General features: G+C 32.8%; 1 protein-coding gene across 1 annotated transcript; it reads right to left on the bottom strand.

The window, feature by feature from the left end:
- Positions 1–18,099: 18,099 nt before the first annotated feature.
- LOC110426908 (translocon-associated protein beta (TRAPB) family protein) lies at positions 18,100–20,396 on the bottom strand. Its single transcript, XM_089785388.1, has 5 exons — positions 20,119–20,396; positions 19,346–19,444; positions 19,155–19,263; positions 18,981–19,052; positions 18,100–18,530 (listed from the first exon to the last, which is right to left on the bottom strand). The coding sequence occupies exons 1-5, from the start codon at positions 20,298–20,300 to the stop codon at positions 18,411–18,413; spliced, it is 582 nt and encodes a 193-aa protein (XP_089641514.1). The 5' UTR covers positions 20,301–20,396; the 3' UTR covers positions 18,100–18,410.
- Between the last annotated feature and the right edge of the window lie 3,814 nt (positions 20,397–24,210).

The following is a 24,210-nucleotide window of genomic DNA, read 5'->3' as shown; positions in this document are numbered from 1 at the left end:
GTACCTGATCCTAAAGTGCAATTGCATGGTCCTTCCATAAGTAATAATGACGTGCCACTTTGCTTGATTTACTCTAAGAGGAACAAAACCTCTTGTCAAGTAAGCTTGTCTTCTACTCTTTTTATTGCTTTTTTCATTACCTTCTCACCTAGATATTTGAACTCTTCTTTTATTTTTTTAAAGAGAGTTAATTCCAAGTGTAGAAATGGAAGAACAAGGTATCTTGGAGTTTGAGAGTGAAAAAAATCATGTGACCACACAAAAAATTATGAGTCCAGTGATAAGTCAATTGAGAAAAGGCTTCCCAGATATTTGTGTTTGGGAGGAGAAGTGGATGGTAATGCTTTACAAGAAGGTATGATAGATATGACTGATTTTTTATCTTCTATTATACAAAATGTTGGGGGTGATAAGGTGAATGCCACTACTAGAGTTGGTGGTGATAATGTAAATGCCACTACTGAAGTTGGCCAGAGTGTTCTTGGTTTTGGTTTTGGTTTTGGAATGCCTTAGCATAACGATGTAAGTATCATTTCTGAGGGAACCTTTAGAGGTATTCGAAGTATTTAGAATAACTTTGGAATTGATGTTACTTTTGGTGTTACTCGCAACATTTCCTTTTTTGAAGGTGTTCCAAATGTTATTTGCGATGCTTCTTCGTTTGAGGGTATTTTGAATATTACTTGCAATGCTTCTTCTTCTGAGATGTTTCGAATTCTACTTACAATATTTTTTCTCTTAAAGCTGTTTTAAATTCTACTCATAATTCTTCTTCTACCGGGGTGTTTTGAAACACACAAGGCTTTTTATTCTCTTAATAGTATTCAGAATAACTCAAATATTATTTATTTAAATATGGTTATGCCTCATTCTAACTATTATTATGTGTCATCTTTTTTTAGTGGTAGAACATATAAATGATGCTTTTGACACTCATTTGTAAAACTTCCATGGCATTTCATTCTTGTCATAACTCTTGCAACTTTTGAGGCATGTTTATAAAGTAGGTGAGTTTTAGCATTTTAAACACAAATTCATGAACAAACGCATTGTGGATAGCTTGGGTACTGCTTTATAGATTGCTTTCTCCCCATGGGTAGACATTTCTCTCGAAGAATTATAGAAGATGGTGGATCTCATAGAAGATGGAGGATCTCATGGAAGATGTCCTCAACTCTAGTTGTCAAATTAAATGCGTTAACACTTGTATACCTAAGGCCAAAGGATACGTTATAACAAAGATTGACAAACTTAACATAGAAGTTGAGATGAAAGAGCTTGATGAAAAAAAAAATTGGAATTGCAAGGAAGATTAAACAACCTCTCTAATTTTAAGAATGATAAATCCTCCTGCACTTTGAACTTGTGACCAAGTATTGCTTGTTTTCCATAGTAAACATTTACTTTGTTTTCCATGGTTTTATTCAGCTGCTATGTTCCATATTTCATTCTTTGCAAACATATGAATGTTTCACAAGTATTGCTGTGTGTGGCTAAAAGGGATTCTCAACTTTATATTAGGGAGAATAATCCTCAACCTAATAAAAAGGAGAATGACATATTATATGAGCATTTAAAGCTATGGCCTATTTGTGAATAACAAAATATGGTAAAGAAGTGAGCAATAAAGCTTGCAACCAATAGCGTAATATTAATATAACCAGATTATGAGCATTGAGGCTTGTGGCTATAATATGAATTATATGGTAAATATTTAAGTGAAAAGCTTGTGACCAAGTGAACAATAATATTACAACTAAAGTAAGAGCGATAAAGCTTGTAGTTAAAAATGAATTTACTATCAGTGGATTTAATTTAAAATATCACACGAGAGCCAAAATGAAAGCAATAAAGTTATGGCTGATAATGCATTTAAACTAAAATATACAAGATAATTAAGCGAAAGAAGTCATTCATAAAGAAGACAAAATGTGAATAGTATTGTCATACATGATACTTTTTAATGTATTGAAAATTGACTAGTGCTGTAACAACATTTGTCTTTGGATTCACTACCTTGCAATTTCTATTCTTGTTCACCTCATGTACAATGTATGGTCCTTCCCACTTTGGACTAAACTTAGCCACTAATGTTCCTTTTCTAATATGTTCTGCTGCGCGAAGTATTAAGTCATCTTCTTTAAAACTTCTTTTCCTTACCAGTTTGTCATATGCTTTACTTAATCGTTTTTGGTATGTGGAAAAATTCTTATTAGCTTTATCTCTTCTTTGCTCTAATGTTTCCAATTCCATCATTCGTAAAGCATCATTGTTCACCTAAACATCCACGACCAATCTTGCTAATGGAATTGGGATTTCTACTAGTAGAATGACTTATGTCCCATATACTAAAGAGAAAGGAGTAGCATTGGTAAGTGCTCATTTGGAAGTTCTGTACACCCATAGTGCCACCAGAACAACATCATGCCACATCTTAGGACCGTCATGTACCATTCTGCTTAGCACTTTGAGTTGAGTCTTATTGATGGCCTTAACTGAACCATTCCTTTTAAGGTAATAAGGGGTTGACTTCACATGATTGACATCATAAAGGCTAAGAATCCCCTTATACTAAAGTTAACAAATGAAGTACCATTGTCAGACAAGATATGTTTGGGTATTCCAAATCTACATATGATGTTCACTTTGATGAAGTTGGCAATGGTCGGTCCAGTTGCCTTCTTCAAAGGAATAACTTTTACCCATTTGGTGAAGTACTCTGTCGCTATGAGTATCGATGTATATTCTCTAGAAAAGAGACTAATAGGTTTAACCAAGTCAAATGCCCAAGTATGGAAGAGCCAAAGTGTGATAACGTTATGGAGTACTACAGTTAAAGCATGAATGGCATTTCTATGGACTTGACATTCATGGCATTTCCTTGTGCAATTCACTACATCTGCTTCCATGGTAGGTTAGTAATACCCAAGATCTAATAATTTTTTATAAAGCTTTCTCCCCCTTTCATGCTCTCCACTACTTCCAATGCGAACTTCTTCCATTAAAGGATTTACATCAGTAAGAGAAATGCATTTCAGAATACGTCCTGCGAATGATACTCGAAACAACTCATTTCCTTTTAGGAAAAAGTGTTGAGCTCTTCTCTTTGCTTATCTCACATCTTGAAAATTTGTTAAAAGAACTTTATTTTGAAAGTAGTCAATGTAAAGTCTAAGCTAATCACCCGCACTTCCTATAAAATGACATTCATGCATATTTAGAAATTTTGAACACTTGGGAGAAGATTGTAAAATTGAAGTGCATCTTTGGACATAGTTGACCAAAAATACCTTAATTTTTGGAGTAAGTGATGCAATAGTGGTTTTTCCTCTCCATACCACTATTCATGGATTGCTTTCAATTTTTCCTTTACTTTATGCTTGGAAATACATCTAGCTAATACTTAATTCCTTCCTTTATGGTATAATACACCATAGATAAGAGTGAAGTACTTTAAGTACGAGATAACAGTAAAGCTTGGATTGAGCAAGTCTCTTATTACAAGTGCACATTAGTCTTCTTCTTCATAAGTGAAAAGTTGTAATAGCTCACTAGATGGAAATGAAAGCCTTCTTTTTAACACTGAAATAGGACTTTGATTTTCTTCCTACATTTGTATTTTGAAGGCTAGAGTAGTAAATGCGTCTGCATGTCTATTCGTCGATCTTGAACTATGTTTGTATCTCACTTTTTGGAATTTCTATAAAAATGAGTGGACAATAGTTTTATAGGATGTAAGCATAGGCTTTTTAAGAGAAAACTCACCATTGTTTGTCTTACAATGAGATTAGCTCCTCCATGGATGCACAAAGGTACTAACTTTGACAATGGTGGCTGCATACAACCTTAAAATCAACACTTTATATTCTGCTTGGTTGTTGGTGTAGAGGAAATCTAATTTGAAGGTTAACGAAAGAGGATCTTCTTTACTTGGTACATTTATCTTGTACATTCCTTCCGAATGAGCTTAATTATCTTGAGAATTTGAGGATGACTCACTTTTCATGTGAACTTTTTTAGAGGAATTAAGACTATCCCAGCATCTCCACTAAACATTGAGGAAGAACCATAAAAATACACATCAAAATAAAATCAAGAATTACCTTTTCAAATTGAGTTGGGAAATGCGTCAACAAATCTGAAAGAGCTTGAGACTTGATTGTCTTAGGTTGCACAATTGAAATGTCAAACTCTTCAAGTAAAAGAAGCCATTTTGCTTACCTCTTGGATAAGGCTGACCGAGAGTGCAAGAATTTGATAACATTTGACTTGGTTACCACTTTAAGTTCATGAGCCGAGAGGTAATGGCGAAGTTTATAAGTTGCATACACCGATGCAAGATAGTACTTCTCCATCGATTGAGTTTAATTCACTCTCATGCAAACATCCACTCAGTTAATGCATAGGTTGTTCTTGCCTTTCCACTTTTTGAACAAGAAGAACATTAATGGAATGTGGAGTTGAAGTGAGATATAATAGCATTGGTTCCCCTTTGATAGGCATAGTCATGGTCTTGGGAGAAGTACGAATACCTTTGATTTTCTTATAGGCTTGCTATTGTTGGTCACTCCATGAAAATGGGACCCTTCTCTTAAGAAAAGTTTGAAAAGGCATAAGAATCTTCCCTAGGGCTAGAATGAACCTTCGAATATAAGAAACCATTCCCAACAAGTTTTTGAGTAGCTTTTAGCTCGATGGAGGTGGCATTGACTAAATATCCTTTATCTTCGCAAGGTCCACATCTATGGCTTTATAATGAACCACAAAACCCAAGAACTTACCATCTATTTCTTCAAAGGCACACTTCAAGGGATTCATGCATAGCTTGTATGTTTGACATCTCTTGAACACCCTTCTCAAGTCTCCAAGATGATTTGGTGCTTTATTCGACTTCACTACTATGTCATCCATGTAATCTTCCAAGCATCGTGCATCATGTCATGAAAAACTGCTGTCATGGCACGTTGATAACTTGCACCTGTATTTTTCAACCTGAACGGCATAATTGCATAGTAAAAGTTGCCAAATGGAGTTTTGAAAGCTTTTTCTGCATCGCTAAGTGCCATCTTTATCTGGTTATATTCGCTGAATCCATCTAGGAACAACAACTTCATAACCAATTGTAGCATTCACAAAAGTATCAATGTTTAGAAGAGGAAAATCATCCTTGGGACAAGCTTTATTTAGATCTCTAAAGTCCACACACACTCGAATTTTTTCGTTTTTCTTCTCTACATGCTCCAGGTTTGCTGGCCAAGTTGGGTGATAGATTGGCTTGATGAATCCAGCTTTAAGGAGTTTGATAATTTTTTCCTTTATCTGGTTTTCTATGTCATGACGAAATACCTGTGCATATTACTTCGCTGGCTTGGTTCCAAGAGAGATGTGGGACTCATGAGTGACCAATTTTTTAGATTTTTATTTTTTCATTTTAAAATTATGAGTATTTTGAATGGTTAATAAAATAATTATAAATAATTTATTTTTTCTTTTATCTTTTTCTTTTTTCATCATTATGTGTCTCTTTTTCATTTTTTAATTTGACAAACATTGAATAAAAAATATTACTATTATTTAATTAAATTATATTATGATTTTTTGTTTTTTTTAATTTTTCAATTATTTAGGGATAATTATGACTTTTCATAATTGTAAATAACTGTGATTGATGATAATGAATAGTCAAAGGACCTAATAGTGCATTTTGAAACAAAAAGGGCCAAAGTATACTTTAGAGGCATATTAAAGGAGAGTTTTTGTACTTTACCCGAAAATTCCATCTTATCACATAATTTTCACGTTTAAAAGCGGGTGATTAATTTAATTTCAACAGGGCCAATTTCCATTTTTAAACAGAAGTGATTAATTAATACCCCTCAGACTTAATGCTGCAATCAATTAATTTCGGATTCCCAGCTCACCATTTTTGTTTTCACTCGAGATTTATCAAATTAAAATAGACTTACACCAACACCAATAAAATCATCCAGGTGAGACTTCAAGGAAAGTGAGATTTGGGTAAAGTTCTTTAAATCAAATCTGAAAGATTTTTATTTTATTAAAAATGACTAAATAAAATTAAATTTGAAAACCCGAACACATGGATTTAAAGTTTTTGTTATATAGATCAATGGTGAAAAATTTCAAATAATTTGGATATGTTTTGATATTTTATTTAAATGTGTTTTTACTAAAAATTTTGATAAATTTTCACTGTTCAATAAATGTATTGATAAAAACTTATGTATAGGTGTTATTTTTAATTAACTTTTTACATATAATTGATTTTCTCAGTGAACTCTATCAATTATCGGTTTTGAATTTCAAGTTTAATTTTTATTTAATCGATATTAACGAAAAATCTCACCGATCCAAATTCTCTTCATATATCAATGGCGTATGATGATTGATTGCAAGTTACTTGCCGTGGTAAGCTCAAGAGGTGTAGATCATCGAGAGAGGCTACAGATTTTGAACTTATGTTTATCAGTCTGTATATGTTATTTGGAGAGATATTTGTAATATTACTTTAAATTCAAATCATTAGCAGTAATTTAGAGGATGGATTTTTACGAAGATTTGCATGAGAAAAACCTCTATCGAAAGCCCAAACATTTTCTCAAGGAAGAAAAAGAGATCAGAAAATCATATTGAAAACCCAATCCATGTTCTTTTATTCCTGATTGATTTATGGTTATCACCATCCAGCCTGCCTCACAAGACAAACCATGCAAGATAAGAGACAAAAGATAACAGCAACAGGGAAATAAAACGAAGTTCAGAAACGAAAGCACAAAAGCCAAATGTAGGGAAACAGCTGGAAATTGGGTTTATGGTTTTCTGATGATGCTCAGCAGAAGATGGGGAAGGGATGGCCGCAGAGGGGGCAGTACCAGACTGGTTCTGGCACGACCAGGTACATCAAGGGTCCGCAGCAGCAGCTTGCTTGGAGAACAAAAGGGTGGTCTTGGTCATATTTCATTCTGATAAGGCAGTAGCGAGAATGGTCGATGGAGCTGCCAGTTATCTGACTCCACAAAGTGCTTTCGTGAAACAAGCCACCGCCGAGATTGACTTTGCTTCTCAGATCAGCCACGAGAGCTTCGCTCAGATTATTTTTGTAGAAGATGATCTTTAACTGCAAACACCAAGAAACATCATTGATAACATACATTTATATATAAGACAAACAAAAGAATTCGGATATGAAAATAAATTAAGCTTGGTCTGTCGGAGAGGGTGAAGAGAGATTCAAACCCTGAGATCAAAGAAACGCTCCCAAGGGAGGGGGACAGAGCGTTCGGGGGAGTTAAGAAGGAAGGTCCGAAGAGAGCTATCCATGGAAAAGCAGAAATGTGAAGAGGAAGAAGAGAAAGGTATGAGGGGTAAGGGCAGTGTGGGGGTGAATTTATAGCACATGAAAAAGTAGAGGCATGCAAGTTAAGGGTGTGGTTTTTGTCTAAACCTGAGATGTGTGGGGTTCATGAGACTCATTTCCATACCAAAAAAGAAAAATTCTTGTTTCTATATGCTTAAATGATAATTATAACATAGAGTTACCATATAACTATCGTAATTTATTAAGATTCCGTTTAATTGATATTTTTATTATTTAATTTTATTATTTGTTTTTTACGAAAATCAAATGGAGGAGCCTGAGATTTGAAAAGGGAAGTAACAAAAGGGATTGCCATTAGGGATTATGCTTTCTCAACAGTGACCTAAATTATTCTCTCAATTCAGGATAATGTGTTTGAAGGCAATTATGCATATGAAATGGTAATGAAAACCTTATTGTTTTCTAGAGAGTTGGATTTTTTTGTGAAGTTCCTAAAATTTAAAAGAGTTTAGTTTAACATTTTTAGTGTTATGTCATATATTTTCCATGTATTTATTATATAGAATTTACAGCGTGTATGCTTACGATGCAATAATAAATGAGCGTATTCATTTATTAGCATACCATATTACTCGAAAAGAAATGAAAACTTTAAATTTAAATGATAAACAACTAAGAATTTATTGTTTTCCTATAAAACCCGGAAGATATAATACCTAAGAAGCTTCTAAATTATTTAGAAAAATTCAAATAAGTTTTTACTTTTTTATTGCGTGAAGTTCCTATACTTTTATTTTGAGCCAAAACTCTTATATTTTTGTTTTAAGTCAAATAAACTTTTATGAAGAATAGTTAATGTAATCAATGTAACGCCCTTGACTTTTAATGAAATAATTATGCCACTTACTTGGTGAGCTTAGGAGACCTGGTGTAATTGGGGTGTATAATGAGATTTTTCTTAAGTAATTAAGTTATAAAAGAGAGACATTGAGTTAGATGGGACAAGGAAGGGGAAATGAAGTCAAAATGTTTAATGTTTGTAAGAAAGTTATGTTTTGTTGAAAAAGTATCAATACATCAAGAACATTTATCGATACTTATTGGACATAAGGCCTTAGGAAGCATTTTGTGTGAAAAGTATTGATACTTGCAGATAATGTATCGATTGAATTTCTTGGATCACTCCTACTAGTACTGTTTTATTTACTTCTCTAACTCAAAATGCTGAAATACTAGGAATAATTCTACCACTACTTATAAGACAGAATGCCTTGAGGAGCATTCTGTGTGAAAAGTATTAATACTTAAGAAACAAGTATTGATACTTGGATGTCCATATGTTGTAAAATAAGAATGTTGGGTAGGCAAGTATCGATACATTACTAAATGTATAGATACTTGCATGCAATAGTGCAAAAAATATAGAAGGCCTCGAGTTGAGCACTTTGATTATGTTCCCTTCAACTTGAGACTCCCTTAGCTTCCCTCTCCCATTTAAACTCCAAAATAAGTCTAAAGGTGGATCCAAGTGGAAATCTAACCCGATTAAGGTAAGTATAAACACATTTCATCTAGATTTATTAATTGACTTTCTTAGTTATGACTTTTATTGAGAGATTTGTGAATTTCTGCCTAGATGAGAAGGTTGTTGTGTTGAATGATCTCTTGAGGCGAGCTCACTAAAGAAAGTACAATTTGAATCTAAGCTAAAAATTGATGTGGATTCTGTAGATGGAAGAATATCTACGTTGAGATAAAGTTGAAATGTGGGTAAAATGTACAAAAAAGGTGTTGGGTGAAAATGGGCTGTAGTGTATAGAGAAATTGAGTATGTTATTTATTGATATACATTGATTTAATGCAAGATTGCATTTGGAGCTCCAAGTCTTATAGCTAAGGAGCTTGAATAACTAGTTTAACTATTGTTGGTTGAGCTAGTGTTTAGGTAGCCATTAGGTGAGTAATTATGCATTCAAACATTTTGGAAGAATACATGACAAGCTTTAAGTATGATTGTGCTCAAATGTTTTTCAAAACATGCATGGGAACAAGCATTGTGTATTGCCACACTTGATGTTTATGTGTGTGTAATTGATTTATCGTATCAACTTGATGAGATGAGTGTTTATGAATGGTATGATATGTGTATGTATAATTGTGCTAAGGTATGAACTGAATGTGTTGAAGCTTATGAATATATGATATGATGCTACATGTGCAAATGAACTGATAAATGAAATTCATATGCTACGAAATTGTGAGACATGAGTTATGTTGATATGACAAGCACATTGAATGGCATGGTGGATGAGGCTACACGGTCATATGAATATTTAATAATGATTGTTTATGATAAATTATGTGGTTTAAGGTACATCCCTAGCTAGTAAAGGGAAAATGGTGCTAGCCATATGTTGAAAAGGATACCACATGAGATATAACTTGAGGTTAGTGGCTACATGCATTGGACCGTGATGTTGTGTCCCTAGATAGTGCGTGGGAAATGTCACTATACAATGAGCTCCCTAGATAGTAAGGACAAAAAATCACTATCCCATTGTTGAGAAAGCCCATAGTAATATACAATTCCCTTAATAATGAAGGGGAAATATCCCTATCCTGTGGTTGAGAAGTCCCACATTAATATATGATTCCCTTAATAATGAGGGTGAAATATCACTATCTCATGGTTGAGAAGTCCCATGGTAGTATGCAATTTCCCTTGATAATGAGGAGGAAATATCACTATTCTATGGCTATTAAAGTTCTACAGTAGCATTTATAACTAGTTAATTGCAAATTTGTAAGTTGATGTTGTGAATCCTAAGTGGATTAGTAAGTTTGATTGTGTTCTTAGTTGATATTGTTGTTTAGTGTGCTCCATGGTGTTTATAAGCATGTGAGTGAGTTTAATTGAGGTTTGAGCACTAGAGAATGTGTTGGTAAGTTTAAGCCTTAAATGATATACTGTACATAGCCTTTTGCACCTGGAAACTGCAAAACTCTATTGCTTTTTGAATGAAGTATTGATACATTGGGAAATATATCAATACTTATTCATCAAGATAATTTTAAGGGTATTTTAGATTAATTGTATTGATACTTCTTGTAAGAGTATCGATATTTGTGCTTTGTTCTTTGGCAAATGATGCCTTATGGCTAGTAGTTAGATGGGAATGTTTTCCCATTTGTATTTCACACTCAATTGTGTATGAAATGGAGGGTTTTTGGTTGACATGACAGTTTTAAAGTGAAATATTGATATGCATCATAGATTTGAATAGGAAAACTTTATGGTTTTAAAGATGTAAATAGGAAAACTTGCATGGTTTCAAAGATGCAAGGGCATTGTTTATCAACTTTCTCTTGCTAATTGCTTGTTATCTTCAAACATCTCTCACTAAGTTTTGCTCATTGTTTTTAACTTGCATGTTTTCAGATTCAAAGCTAGCTGGATCATCGATACTTTTAAGGGGATCCTCATACACCTTTTGGTAGGTTCGAGACCATGGCATTTAATAGTTACTTCTCCACCCAGAGTCACTTCGCTGGTCATTGGTTGTCAGGTTGCTTTGGTCATTTGACCATATGTATATATTTATGTGTGTGGGTTATGGGATATGCCTGTAGTTCTTTGTGTATTATGACTTAGCCATGAGTTGGTGAATATGATATGATTTTCGTATATGTCATGTCTGAACACTTTGTTGGATGTTTATAGCACGTAGTTGTGCAATCTGCAAATGTTTTGAACATAAGGATGTGAAATGGAAGTAAATGTTTATCCATCGATTGAGTACCCTTATGAAGGCTTATACAAGTGTATTATGCTTGAGGCTTGTGTGAGCTCGGTGGGTTATGCTTATTGGGTCCTTGCATCGGTCACGACCTATTGAGTCGTGACTATTATGCTAATCCCTCAAGTGCACGAATTGTGAACAAATAATATAGAATGAGTAAAATATCGTTTCCACGAGGAGTTTGTATCCAGTACCAAAATTAGGGTTTTGTATATTATTTAGAAAGTTCAATTTAAGTTAAATAAGGTTAACTAATCAAAATCCAAATTAAAGACAATCAATTACTTAAACTTTAATCAATAATAATTACAATTCTAGAATTTAGATTTCATCAATTGAATCCCTATGATTAACTTTTGACTGATTGATCTAACTTATTTTTTTAAGATTAATGACTAGATCACTTAAGGTATATGATGTTCTCTTTTGAGATATAGTTCGTGTATTTATATTAATCCTATGTCTACTTTCGTGATCACAAGCATTAATATAAACCTATTAACTTCTATGGTAATCTATGCATCCAGTCATGTCGCAGCTTAAGCATGCATGAATTATACAATGTCACAAAGGAGTGTTTTTATTTTTAAGAACACTTTCCCTAAGTCTAATATCTTAATGAACTAATGATATGTTCCATCCTTCGATCCATCACATAACACCTACAACATGCAAATAATGATTAGTTATTCACAAGAATTAAAACCCTAAGACATATATAAATCTTAACAAGAATAAGTTCAAATCAATCATTTAAAAGCAATCCTAGGTAAAACAAAAACACTACATCTAAACCCTAGAATGAGAAATTTAGCTACTCATAGAACAAGAGTCAAACATAATCTTTATAAAATAAAGCCAAAAGTCATCATCTTGACAAATAACAATCTAAAAAAATAAAAAGAAATAGAAGAAGTTTCAAGAAAACTCGTTAAAGCTTGAATGAATTCTTCAAATCTTGAGTCCTTGATTTGAAATCTTCACTCTCCTTTTCTAATTCTTATCACTCGAATCTCTCTTCTTTCCTTAAAGTTTTCTCCCTTTCCCACCCCCTTTTTCCTTCTTGAATAGCGACTTAAATAAACAGCCCAAGTTTTTTATTACCACATAAACTTTATCCCAACTAAGAGTTTAAATTAATTTAGCTTCTAACTTATGATAACTCCTTCAATTAAACCTCTAGCTCAGCTTGAATTCCACTAGATCGTGTTGCCAATCTCCTCATCAATTTGAATTAAATCTAGAAACTCATCCAATTAAAAATCCATTGTTCCTCAATTTGGTTCATACTGTCCATAAACTTTTGATGAATTTTTCTCTTTTATCTTGTTCGAACTAGGCAAAATGATTAACAAAAGAACTGTACCCCTATTTGTCAACTTTCTAATGCCTCTAAAGTCAAGTCATTTGGACCTCTAGAGTGAAAGTTATGCGTGAATTACCAAAATAGGTCAAGACGCATGGCTTTTTCTGCAACAAAGGTCGAATGGTCCAAATTTCCTTTATTTATTTACCTATCAAGCACAAATCAAAACAAAAGCTAGAGAAACTCAAATTTAAGTTAAAATATATTAAAATAACTCTAAAACAACTAAAGGCATGTTTGGTTCGCAGAATGAACTAAAGATGGAATAGAATGGCTATTCTGTGAGAATGGAATAAGATAGGAATAACTATTATGCAGCTTAGTTTATAGACTAGAATAGCGTAAGAATGACTATTATGACTTATACCAATATTTGGTTGGTAAAAGCAACTTTTGAATAGTAAAGGAATAGGTGATAAAAAGATAAAAATGTCCTTTGTTATAATATTTGATTTTTAATTTAAAATATTTATTTTTAATAATTCATTAAAATATTAACAGATTATTATTTAAAATTTTAATATAATTATTTATTTTTATTTTATTTTATTTTTAGAAAGTTAATAATTTATATTTCATTTAAAATATTAATAATTTATAATTAAATATTAAAACAATTAGTTTATTTTATTCTTTATTTTAAATTACTAAAAATTTAAAATTTAATTTAATTTTTAAATTAAAATATTAATTATTATAGTTTATATTTTTTGAGAAATATCATAGTTTATATTAAATTAAAATTAAAATGTTTAATTTTTAATATTAATTTTCATAATTTATATTAAAATTTTAGTTTAATTTAGAAAGAAGGAGAAAGGGAGATGGTAGAGAGAGAAAGAAATATGAAAATGAACAAATTACTTCTTATATAAAAAGGTAATTCTCAAAATTAATAAAAGGTAATTTTGTATAATAGTATTTTTTGTCTATTCTCCCAAGTATGGAATAGCCATTACCAAGTCTAGAAATCCTAGAACAAATAATGGCAATGAATTTTCCAAGTCTCTCAAGCTATATACAGGGGTGGAGGATAAAATCACCTCACCATAATTTTTAAAAATTTTATATATTATTTATTAATGGCTTTGGAAAGTAGTATATTTTTGAGACTATGGCTCCTTCAAAATTTTTGAAAATTTTTATTTATTATATTTTTTAATGACTCCTCAAAATAATTTTTTTATTCAATAATTAATATAAATAAAAAAATAAAATGATCCCACAAACCCTACTCAACTTTATCCTAATTTTTAATTTTTTCCACACCTCTTTCTCTCACTTTCTTTTTCTCTTTCTTTTCTTTCTTGTCTTTTTATTTTTACTTTACTCTTTCCCTATAACGTACCATTGAAACACATTTCATTCTTCAAAAGATATTTATGAGCTTGTGAGCTTGGACAATGAAGGACGAGGACGTCACCACTATTGTGTGAAATTAAAAGGAGGTAAAATTTTCTTTTATCTTCTTATTTTTATTTATATTATTTAACTATTTATATATTTAACCTTGTGTGAAATCTTTTATATCGTATTTAACTAGTTATAGTTTAAGCGTTATAGTTTTATATTTAGTATTTTAAATTTAAATAAAAATAAAATAAGAATATTAGATATTAACTGCATTAATTTTTTTTTAGGTTTGATTAAAGTATATATGAGTAAGTTGAAAATAATTGATAAATTCTTTAAAAGAAAGATGCAAATAGTTCAAATGATTCTCCTACACTTGAACCATAAAACCTCAATGTTTCAACTCATGAACAAGAACAATGTGAATCAAAACATCCAAGGCTCAATCCTAAAGAAATTGATGCTTTTTAGAACAGATCATACTTCTACAATTGGTTGGATTTTACAATTGGTGGGGGTGTTGTTTCTTGGGGTTCTAAGAAACAATCTTATTAAGCGAACTCTACCATAACAATTGAATTTATAGGTTTAGCATCTACTACTTAAGAAGTGGAATGATTGATATGTTTGTTCTGTGAAATTCCTTTGTAGCCTAAACCAATGGCACCAATCTTGATATATTGTGATAATGAAACAATAGTACCAAAGGCATATAATCAAGCATACAATGGAAAGAGTCGATATATTGGATTTCGACATAGAATTATAAGATAAAGAATTAGTGAGGTATAATCACTATAAGTTATGTGAAGTTTTGTCAAAATTCAGTGGATCCGTTTACCAAAGGTCCAAAAAAAGACTTAGTAATAAAAACCTTAAGAGGGTTTGGTTTCAAGCCTCTCAACTAAATCTCTAATAATGGGAGCTCACCTCGATGTTTGTGGTCGACTTGTAAGTCTAGGGTACTCACAATTTCACCACGTGGATGATTGCAAGTACTAATTTATATTTTCCATCTTAAGGTGTATAGTGTTTAATTCCCATAATGTGTAAGGTAAGGTTAAACAAAAGTTCTTAATAGACCCATAACATGTATATGTTGAAGTATTATAATTATGAGATACTTTCAATGAGTGTCACTTATGTGAGTGGAAGTGTGGTCACTTTTAGGGGCTAAAGACTTGACTCTGATAGTATTCATGAATGGATGCAAAACACAATGCCCTAAAACGTGTTGGCAAAATTATATACTAATGGAGCGAGGAAGCTAGTGTGTGTTTAGTGGCCTGACTAGTCAAATGAAGAATCAATGGTTCAATACTTGGTCAACTACTCAATTTAGACTGGAACCAACCACACTTACTAAGTGAAAGTTAAAATCTATAGGATACCTTCATTTATGAAGAAAAGTTTATAACTGATTGATAGAGAAGTATACTCACTTTGGGAATCAAGTAACATCAAGAGCTAAGGGTGCACATGCAAATTTGAAAAAGTGTCTTCAAGTTTCTACTAGTGATCTTCATATTGTAAAAGATAAAATTTGTCAAGCAATTGAAAGTCAATTTCAAGATATCAAAGCTAGACTTTCTAGAGAAAGGATTCATGTGCCCCATGAGTTTCTCATTCCTTGCTTCAAAAATGTTGTTACATGTGTATCTATCCATGCATTGGAGGAGCTTTCCAAACAATACAAATTGGCATACTCTAATTCCTTATTGTTGTTGGTCCTCCTGAATTGGAGCCCACAACTTAAATTAATAATAAAAAAAAAGACTTCTACCCTCTTTGGATGAAGTGAGAAAAAATGCCGACATAAATGAATATGGAGAAAATTTTTAGCCTACTTTGTGGTATCGATCGAAAGGCAATTTGTTTTCTGATTTTGATGAAATTTCAATATGTTGTTCTTGATATTGTGAGCTTCAATCTGTACGATCAGATTGCATTTTCTTTTCTTTAGTCTTTGATACCCTTTATTTAGATTTTATAAATTGTTGTTTGGTCTCTTTGCTGTACTCATTGATATTTTATAATGTATTGCATTTTTGGACTAGGTCTCATGGTTTTACCTCTCTCATTGAATGGGTTTTTCATGTTAAAAATCTTGTGTTTTCTTATAATTTTATTTTGTGCATTCATAACTATATCTATTGTTTGAGATATTTTTATTGGTTGAATATTTACTCCTCACAAGTTCTTTCAAACAAGAAAAATTTTATTTTGTATCGTTGCTTTCGCTATATCAATACTCTTTCCCAACAACTAGTGTCAGCATAGATTCCTTAGTTGTGGATTTAGCTTGATTGAAAGATAAAGCCTAATTATAGTAGAATGATCAATTTGAATGGCTTGAATTATCACAAGTGGAAAGGAAAGATGAAAGACTTACTATTTATGAAAAAAGCTATATTTATCGGTATTTGTTACTCAAAAACTCGAAACTAAATTTGATGAAGAATGGGCTTTTGAGCATAAGATGGTTTGTGGTTTTATTCGACAATGGGTAGATGACAATATTTTGAATCACATTGTTAATGATTCAAACGCCAAAACTTTTTGAGATTAAAAAATTTCCTAGGTACGATTCATTTAAATTTTGTAACATTTTTTTATATATTACAAATTTTATAGTGATATTTCACTAACTATATATTGTTATCTTTTCTTCTTTTTTGCTGGCTTCTATTTGATGTTTGAAGACAATGTATTTTGGACACAACACTTTGATATTAACTTTTTTTTTTAATGAGTACTGTTTTTATTGATGCACAAAGATGTTAAATTTTTAGCTGGTTATTTTGAATGGCATAGATATTTGCTGCTAATGACAAGACAATAATCTTACTATAATCTATCATGATTTTAGGTAACTACAATTGATATCTTCGTGCGTGTTTGCTTTCAGACAAGAATATCATACTATCTTGTGAGAGTTAAATTGTTACATAACATTTTATCAAGACAATTAATTTGTTGTGTCAAATATGTGACAGGAATTCGGGTATGGATTGGTTTGTTGCAATCAATGAAAGCAATTTTTTCTTCAATGGTATATAAATAAACATTGAAAATTCATAGCAGAAGCTGAAAAGGTGATTTTGTCAAATTAGAATACCTAGTATGCTTGAAGTTTTGACATTAGTAAAAGACATTTTCACTTGTTTTAGTTAAAATATATACATAAAGATTGTCAAATGATAAATAAATATGCTCTTTGTAATTTTTTTTTTAAAAAAAATTGTTTCTACGAGTTTGCTATACAAATTTGCTTCAGCATATGAACCGATGAGCTTATTATAGAGAAATACTCTCCTCCTTTTTATTAAGTTACACGATTATAATAAAAATAATTAAATATTATGCAGTGTGATTAGAAAAATATTAATTTATTTAATTAGAATTTATTTTTAATAAAAAATTATTTAAGTGAGAGTAATTTAAGAAATTACTATGTTAAGTTATTAGTGGGAAGTGTGAATGGACACTGGTCTCAATACTCTCTCCTTTGAGTTTAGTTGCCCAAATCAGATATGAGTGGGCCGTTTAATGCCCCTTATAATGCTTTTCACATATATATATATATATATATATATATATATATATATATGATGATGATGATAGAAAGTTAAAGAAGAAGAAAAAGAAATATTAAATGCTTCAATTTCTTTCCTTTGCATAGAATTCAGATCAAAGAGATTTTATGAATTACGTATCATACTATGGCAAAATAATAATAATCGAATAATCAAAGCAAAAAGGTTAATAGATTATCTTCTTCAACCAATTATAATTCTAAGTGAAATTCATTTTATTTATATTTTCATTCAATTTATTCTTTGTATCTTGGCTTTTGCTGCTAGGCCAATGAAAGAGTCAGCCTACGAGCTTTTGTTTCGCAAGGCAATAGGTTGTGTTGCTCGTACAACCCAACATAAGTTTTCGTGAGAATTATCACAAATTCTTGACATGACTTCATCGTATCAACAAAATATTAATTCATAATAAGCAAATTAAAACTATTTTAGTTCAAGTATTTCAATGGGATATAAATTTAATTTCAATTGAAATGTTATGAATATAATTAAAACCATAACTCTCAAGGAAACAGAAGACTACACAAACTAGGGTTCTTCAAGCTACCGTTTTAAGGATAAGCCGTCCTGAGGCCACCTTTCATCCCTAACATGAGAATTGGGTCACTTCAGGATATCTAAAGCAGTAGTATATATTTCACAACATTAAATGGTAAAGATAAATTTTAAATTTCAAAATTTGTCACCCGATCACAGATCAATTGTACATATACCGCATATATATTAGTTCTTCCACTTCTAGCATTACCAGTTTCAATCAAGTCTATGACTAGAAAGTACGAACCAGTTGATTTCATCTTGCACTAAACTCATTTAACAGCCATCTAATTAGAAAATTCCGACAACAAATGTTCTACAAAAAGAAAGGGAAGACCTAATTTAACTGCAAACAGAAAGAGAGGCTCGTGCGGTAAGTGCAGACCGGCTATTGATTTGGCTTTTCTCAGCTCCAATACTTAGCGCTTCTTCTTGCTTGCTTTTGCAGCACTGGATTTTGAGGGGATGGCGATTAGGTAGATGAAAAGAACCACAATCGAGATCACAGAGATTTGAGAGCCATACTTAGCAAGCAACCTCTGCAGAGAGAGAAGGTTCACATTAATTCAAAAGGGAATGAAGGTAGTTGATGAACATTGCATATCATACTATGAGAAAAAGTTGTGAAGAACTTGAAGACATCTAGAAGGGTCAGCAAGGGTCCATTTAAATTGTACCCAACAGGCAATAATCAACCACTACAAATTTATCCAAAGAGCAAAGATATTGCAAAAGAAGGGATGCATATTATCTACTCCTCAAGCGTATCTTAAAATCTCTGCATGCAGGTCAATACTTATACATCAAGATTCTAGATGCATGATTAATTTAACAAACGTAACATGAATGCTCATACCTTAGCCTTCAATATTTAGTCACGGTCAAAGCAGGTTCCACCAAAAACAAAAAGGCTTTAGTAACGTGAGATAAACAAGGGAAAACTTGAATTGCTTGATCATTGGTTATTGCCATTCCAAACAAAAACTTACCCACTCAAACTTCTTCTCAGGAGGTCTCTCCGCAAGGACATCTAAGGGCAAGATTGGAGTTGAATATGCCTCCTAAAAACACACAACAAATTAGAGCATCAAAGCTTGTTCACCTTATTTATTTTTCCCTTAATTTAAAGGGAGAAAAATAGAACTCTGTTATGGATCTCAAACCTGTAGAGAAGACTTTGTGGGAATGCGGAAAGTGATAACCGCTGGGGCACCATAGAACATTCCTTGTCTTTTGGCCTCTAATTCAAATGAATGAGATAGAAGACCACCACTGCAGATCATAAAGTTTGCAATTTAATTAATTCAATCTGGGAAGAAAAAATGATGTAGATTCACAGAAAGGCAATACTCACGCATCAAGTCTCTCCCATGACTGCGAAGTGTTACCACTGACAACATCAAAGGCATCTTGAGGCCAGCTATCATCAGCGAGACTCACGTCATACGCTGTCCTGAAATTTTATTCAAGAAGATTGTTCCTCAAGTAAGATAATATCCACACAACACAAAAATGCATGACAAATCTCACAAAACTTCACATGAACATGGAAAAAAAGGGGAAAACGGACAATGCCCTGCTTTCATATTACCACTGCAGAAGTTTCAGAAATTTTAAGCAATAATATTCAAGCAGTATATGCTCATACGGTAGCATCAAACTCCAATTAAACATCCATGGTCAACGCGGTTAGATCAGGGCTTTAAATGGATTGAGAAAAGAAAACAGAAAATCCATGAAATAGGCAAAATTTTATAGCAGAAAATAATTAAGCATGCGAAAGGGTTACAAAGAAATGAAATTTTTTAATAATTTTTCTTCGATTCTTAAAAGTAATAGATTTGCAGTTTCATCTCAACTCTCTCAGATCCACATAACTACAAAACAAATGACATTCGGATAAAATTTACGTCTTTTCTCACACATGCAAATCAGCCGCTTATCATGCAAAGCGTAAAACGATATGGTAAGCTGCTTAAGAGAATATGGATAGCTCCAATTCATAATGAAAAATCGCAGATCGATTCAAAATTTAGAATTTTCACCTCGATGGAGAAATCAGTGCTAGATCTGGATTAAAGGAAATTATAAAAAAAATTGAAGAAAAAAGGAGAAAGAGAAACGCACGAGAAGCCTTGGTTGTAGATGTCGATGGAGACGGAGACGCGTTCGGCGCCGGATTTAAGTCTGGTGAGTGACGCCTTCTTGTGAGCGACGATGAAGGGAGCGTCGCCAGTGGCGGCGGCTGCCGATATCAAGAAGAGAGCAATCAATGCCTTGATCAGCGGATTTCCAATAAGCGTTGCCATGATTTACCAGAGCTGATGATTTCTCTTTTTTTTTAATTTTTTTTTTTTTAAAGAGAAACCGAAATGGTTGAAGAGTTGAACAAACGGACAAGAGTAGGGTTCATATGATTGAGGTGACCAGGGACCGCAAATCTGGTTAGATAGAGAAACGAAACGACGCCGTTTCTCTTTTTAGTTTTATTAAAAAAATACAAATCCTAATTTGACTGGTTAATTGATGGGCTTGATATTTTTATTCCAAGTGTTATTTATTTATTTATTATTTTTAAGTTTATTATTTTTCTAGAGATTTACATATTTTTCATTGAAGAAAAAAAAACAAATTTTGCTGGTATCAAATATTCAAAAACCCAAATCAACACCATGTTTTACATCAATTAACTAAAACTTAATAATGTCACAATAAAAAAAGAAAATAGAAAATTTATAGTACTATGTATTTTAAAGAATGGAGAATTTGAGTACTAGTAGTAGATTTTTGCAAGCATGGTAGGATAATGTTGACAATGACAAAAATAAATATATGTAGAGTTTTGATAAGGAAATTTAATTAGAATAAAATTGCATCATTATTCATTAATTTTGAGAAAAAATATCAAGGTCCCATATAATCTAAGAATATTGATTGAAGTTGAAACTCTATCATTTAAGCAAATTTAGGTGTTTATATTTTAATATATTATTAGTATATAATACATATACACCATCACTTAATCATAATATGTCACTTTATATATGTGCAAAAGTAAAAATTTAAAAATCTTTTGAAACAAATACTTTTAAAATTATTAGTGTTTATTTAATTTTTAAATTTATTTATTAATAAACTCTTTTGAGTTTCTTATAAAATCCGACTATATATTTAATATAAACTCAAAAATTAAAGCTAATTAATACTTCATTTTGGAACTTTTGGAAAGGAGTACTAGCAAACAAAGCTCTGATCAGTATCCATGAACAACTTTGGGGTTAATATATGCAAAGTTAAAAGATCATCAATAAGTATAATTTTTGGCAAATTAGGAATTGAGAAACATCATCAAGCTTCACAAGCTCGACAAGATAAAAAGCAAAAGGTGAAATTTATACACAGGCTGGTAGCTATTTATCCTTTGGAAAGCAGTGTAGGGGTTGAACCTGGAACATTTTGTGGTACCTTTGAAAACAACTTGTTTCCGCATGCAAATGCAAGATCACCTTTATGCATACAACTAAGATGAGAGGATAAGATTATATATATAAATCAAAAAAGAAATTGAAAATCTTCTTTCTTCAAGCAAATGTCATTTTCCAATTTAGTAGTTCCCTATGTGTAAGTAGAAAAGATTGGTTTTTGGGCATTGGACAAAAATTAGATACTGACATGAGCCATATCCTGAAGGAGTGGCTCATCCCTGCTACTGTTTATATGGTTTTTTTATCAGTAAGAAAATTTTTGGAAAAAGGTTTTTCCATCCGAAGAGAAGAAGAGCATAGCAATAAACTGAACAGATTGATGAATGAATTCATCATGCACGCTTCTATTTTTCTGAAATGAAGTGAATTGCAGCACATTGTTCTTCGACAGGGAGCTAAAAGAAATGATGGTTTCAGTTGTTACCAAGGAAGAAGAGAAGGTCTAGCATGATAGAGAAGAGCCTGTCAGGTTAGCCAAGGATGATTGCCTGGAAACTAGACAGGGGCTTCCAGGGAAGAACTTTTAACTTAAGAGAAACCTGCTGTGAGGTACAGGCAAGTCATCCTTGGCTATCAAACAAGACTCTTTATCTTCATGGAAGACCTCTCTTCCTCATACGCATGCATTCTCCATCGTCATCCCGAGCTTTTCCTTCATTTCTTTCACTTCATATCCAAATGCTTACTCTTTAACAAGGGAAGAAGACAAGTCGTGACATGAAAGAAAAGAGCCTGTCAAGTTAGCCAAGATGACTGCCTGGGAACCCAACAAGGTTTTAGAATTAAGATTTAAAACCTCTTGGAAGGAGCAGGCAGGTCATCCTTGGCTACCAAACAGAACTCTTATCTTCACGTTAGACCTTTCTTCCGCTCTAGTATTTTTCAAGCTCCAATGCGGATGCCAACACAACATTTGTGAAGTCTGTATTTATAGCAAATGAAATTAAAGAATAGAGATCAGATTCGAAATGCCACGCATGATTTTTGATCCCGCGGCCTCTCATCAATTTGCCTCATCTATAGAGTTTTCCCTTTTATGTGCTGTTTCTGGCTGCCTTGCTGCCCATAATGGAATATATTCTCTTCAAATGTAGGGACCTCATGTTTTCAGAGATAGACTCTCCACAAAGATTAAGGAAAGGTCTTGAAGTTTCTGACCAGAAACTGGTCACCTGGCACTTTGGCCAGGCAAGGCAACTTGCAGCTAATCTTAGCCCCTTGAAAAGATGTAAGGCTAGGGTAGTTGTAGCATAATCTAGATATGCATACCAATGCCCCCTCCATGTGCATCTTTTGGGCTTAGGTTTGGCTCAAAAGTCCTTTTTATGCAATTTTTTTCCTAGACTTCAACCTCAACGCTCTCTCTGTTTAGTTTTTATCAGGTGGAGATATTATGAACTCAAACCATGTGAGCTCTTGGCCAATGTCTTCAATCTAAATGGTGTGACTGCTACCTAAACTCCAAAAAAAAGTCATGCAAATCAAAAGCTCATTCAGTTTGCGTCTCTCAATCTTGATCAGAAATCATTTGATTGACAACCAAAATCAGATGACTCTTAGACCATTGGTTTTCAACCTTTCAGGATATTCGTATGAAAAGAAACTGATAACTGGGACATGGCCAAAGTGCATGTATTTAACTTTAAACAGCTTAATAAAGAAAAACAAATCGAGCTTAGCTTTTTCTTTGAGCAACTCTGTTAAGCCAAGCCTGTGACCACTTCTTTTCTAGTGAATTCTCTGTAGTTCTCAATGCTTTAAATTTATAGATGATTTTGACTTGGCTCAAAAGGAAGCAAGCACAAAATCTAGTAAAGGAACATTGGTCAAGACATTTGGGGAATGCTGACGGAAACACCAATGGACAAATCAATACCTTCGTTTCATGGGGCACATGATTTCCATTGACAACACACGTCCAATTTGAGATGCTCCCAGCTTACCAAGAATTGAAAAAAAAGAAGTCAATGCCATTGCCACTAGCAAAGGCTTTTGTTCTAATTGACTGCCTTTGTGTATGCATATGCATTCCACTACGCCCAAAGGCCATGGAAGTATTTATTCGTCCTTCTTTAAGCATCTCTAGCTGTCCATATCAATTATTGCCAGGTAATACCACTGCTCGAAGTTAATTAACCTTAAGCTAACGACCTCCTCTCCTCCCTCATGGCCTTGTTTCTTTCATTCATTACCCTTCCCTTATGACCTGAAACCACACTTTCATCTCAAAATCTAGTCAAATCCTATGATAGAATGTGCTTTTGACATGTACTTGTGTATAGGATTGGATTCTGGAGATGCCAAGCCAATGCCGAACTCACCCCAACTAACTCAGTGACCTTGGAATGTTCTATTTTCCAATGCCATGGTGTGTGAAGGCACAAGCCTCCTTAGAAACCTGAAAACCATGCAACCGAAGCCTTCGACAGTACCAGCTTTGGGTCTCAAGAAGCCTAGGGAGAGGTTGGATCCAAGCCTTCACCTTACTTAACATTACCCGCTTTAGGGCTCAACAAGCCTACATAGAGGTTCTGATCCAAAACTCAATCAGAGTCAAAGCCCATCTGCCATTAAAGAAAGCAAGCTTGGGCGGCGCATGAGCTTTCTGGCCAGCTAAGCAGAAAAAGTGATGATATTTCTCCCAGGTGGACCCCCACTTGTCAACCTATCCTTCCTGTTATTCTGGCAAGTCTGCCATGCTTATCATGTACTCCATATATATCAACTCCATGTA

Source organism: Theobroma umbraticum, unplaced genomic scaffold (assembly GCF_002168275.2).
Source record: "Theobroma umbraticum cultivar Fairchild unplaced genomic scaffold, ASM216827v3 scaffold_239.1, whole genome shotgun sequence".
Classification (NCBI taxonomy): domain Eukaryota; kingdom Viridiplantae; phylum Streptophyta; class Magnoliopsida; order Malvales; family Malvaceae; genus Theobroma; species Theobroma umbraticum.
This window is presented reverse-complemented; position numbering and strand designations above follow the sequence as displayed.

What these genes read in the sequence shown, in the direction of transcription:
- LOC110426908 (XM_089785388.1), bottom strand. Translation starts at nt 20,300, where the DNA reads ATGGCAACGCTTATTGGAAATCCGCTGATCAAGGCATTGATTGCTCTC. An exon ending in ATCTACAACCAAGGCTTCTC is followed by an intron (nt 19,445 to 20,118) that starts GTGCGTTTCTCT and finishes ATAAAATTTCAG; the next exon opens with GACAGCGTATGACGTGAGTC. An exon ending in CTGAGAAGAAGTTTGAGTGG is followed by an intron (nt 18,531 to 18,980) that starts GTAAGTTTTTGT and finishes CTCTCTCTGCAG; the next exon opens with AGGTTGCTTGCTAAGTATGG.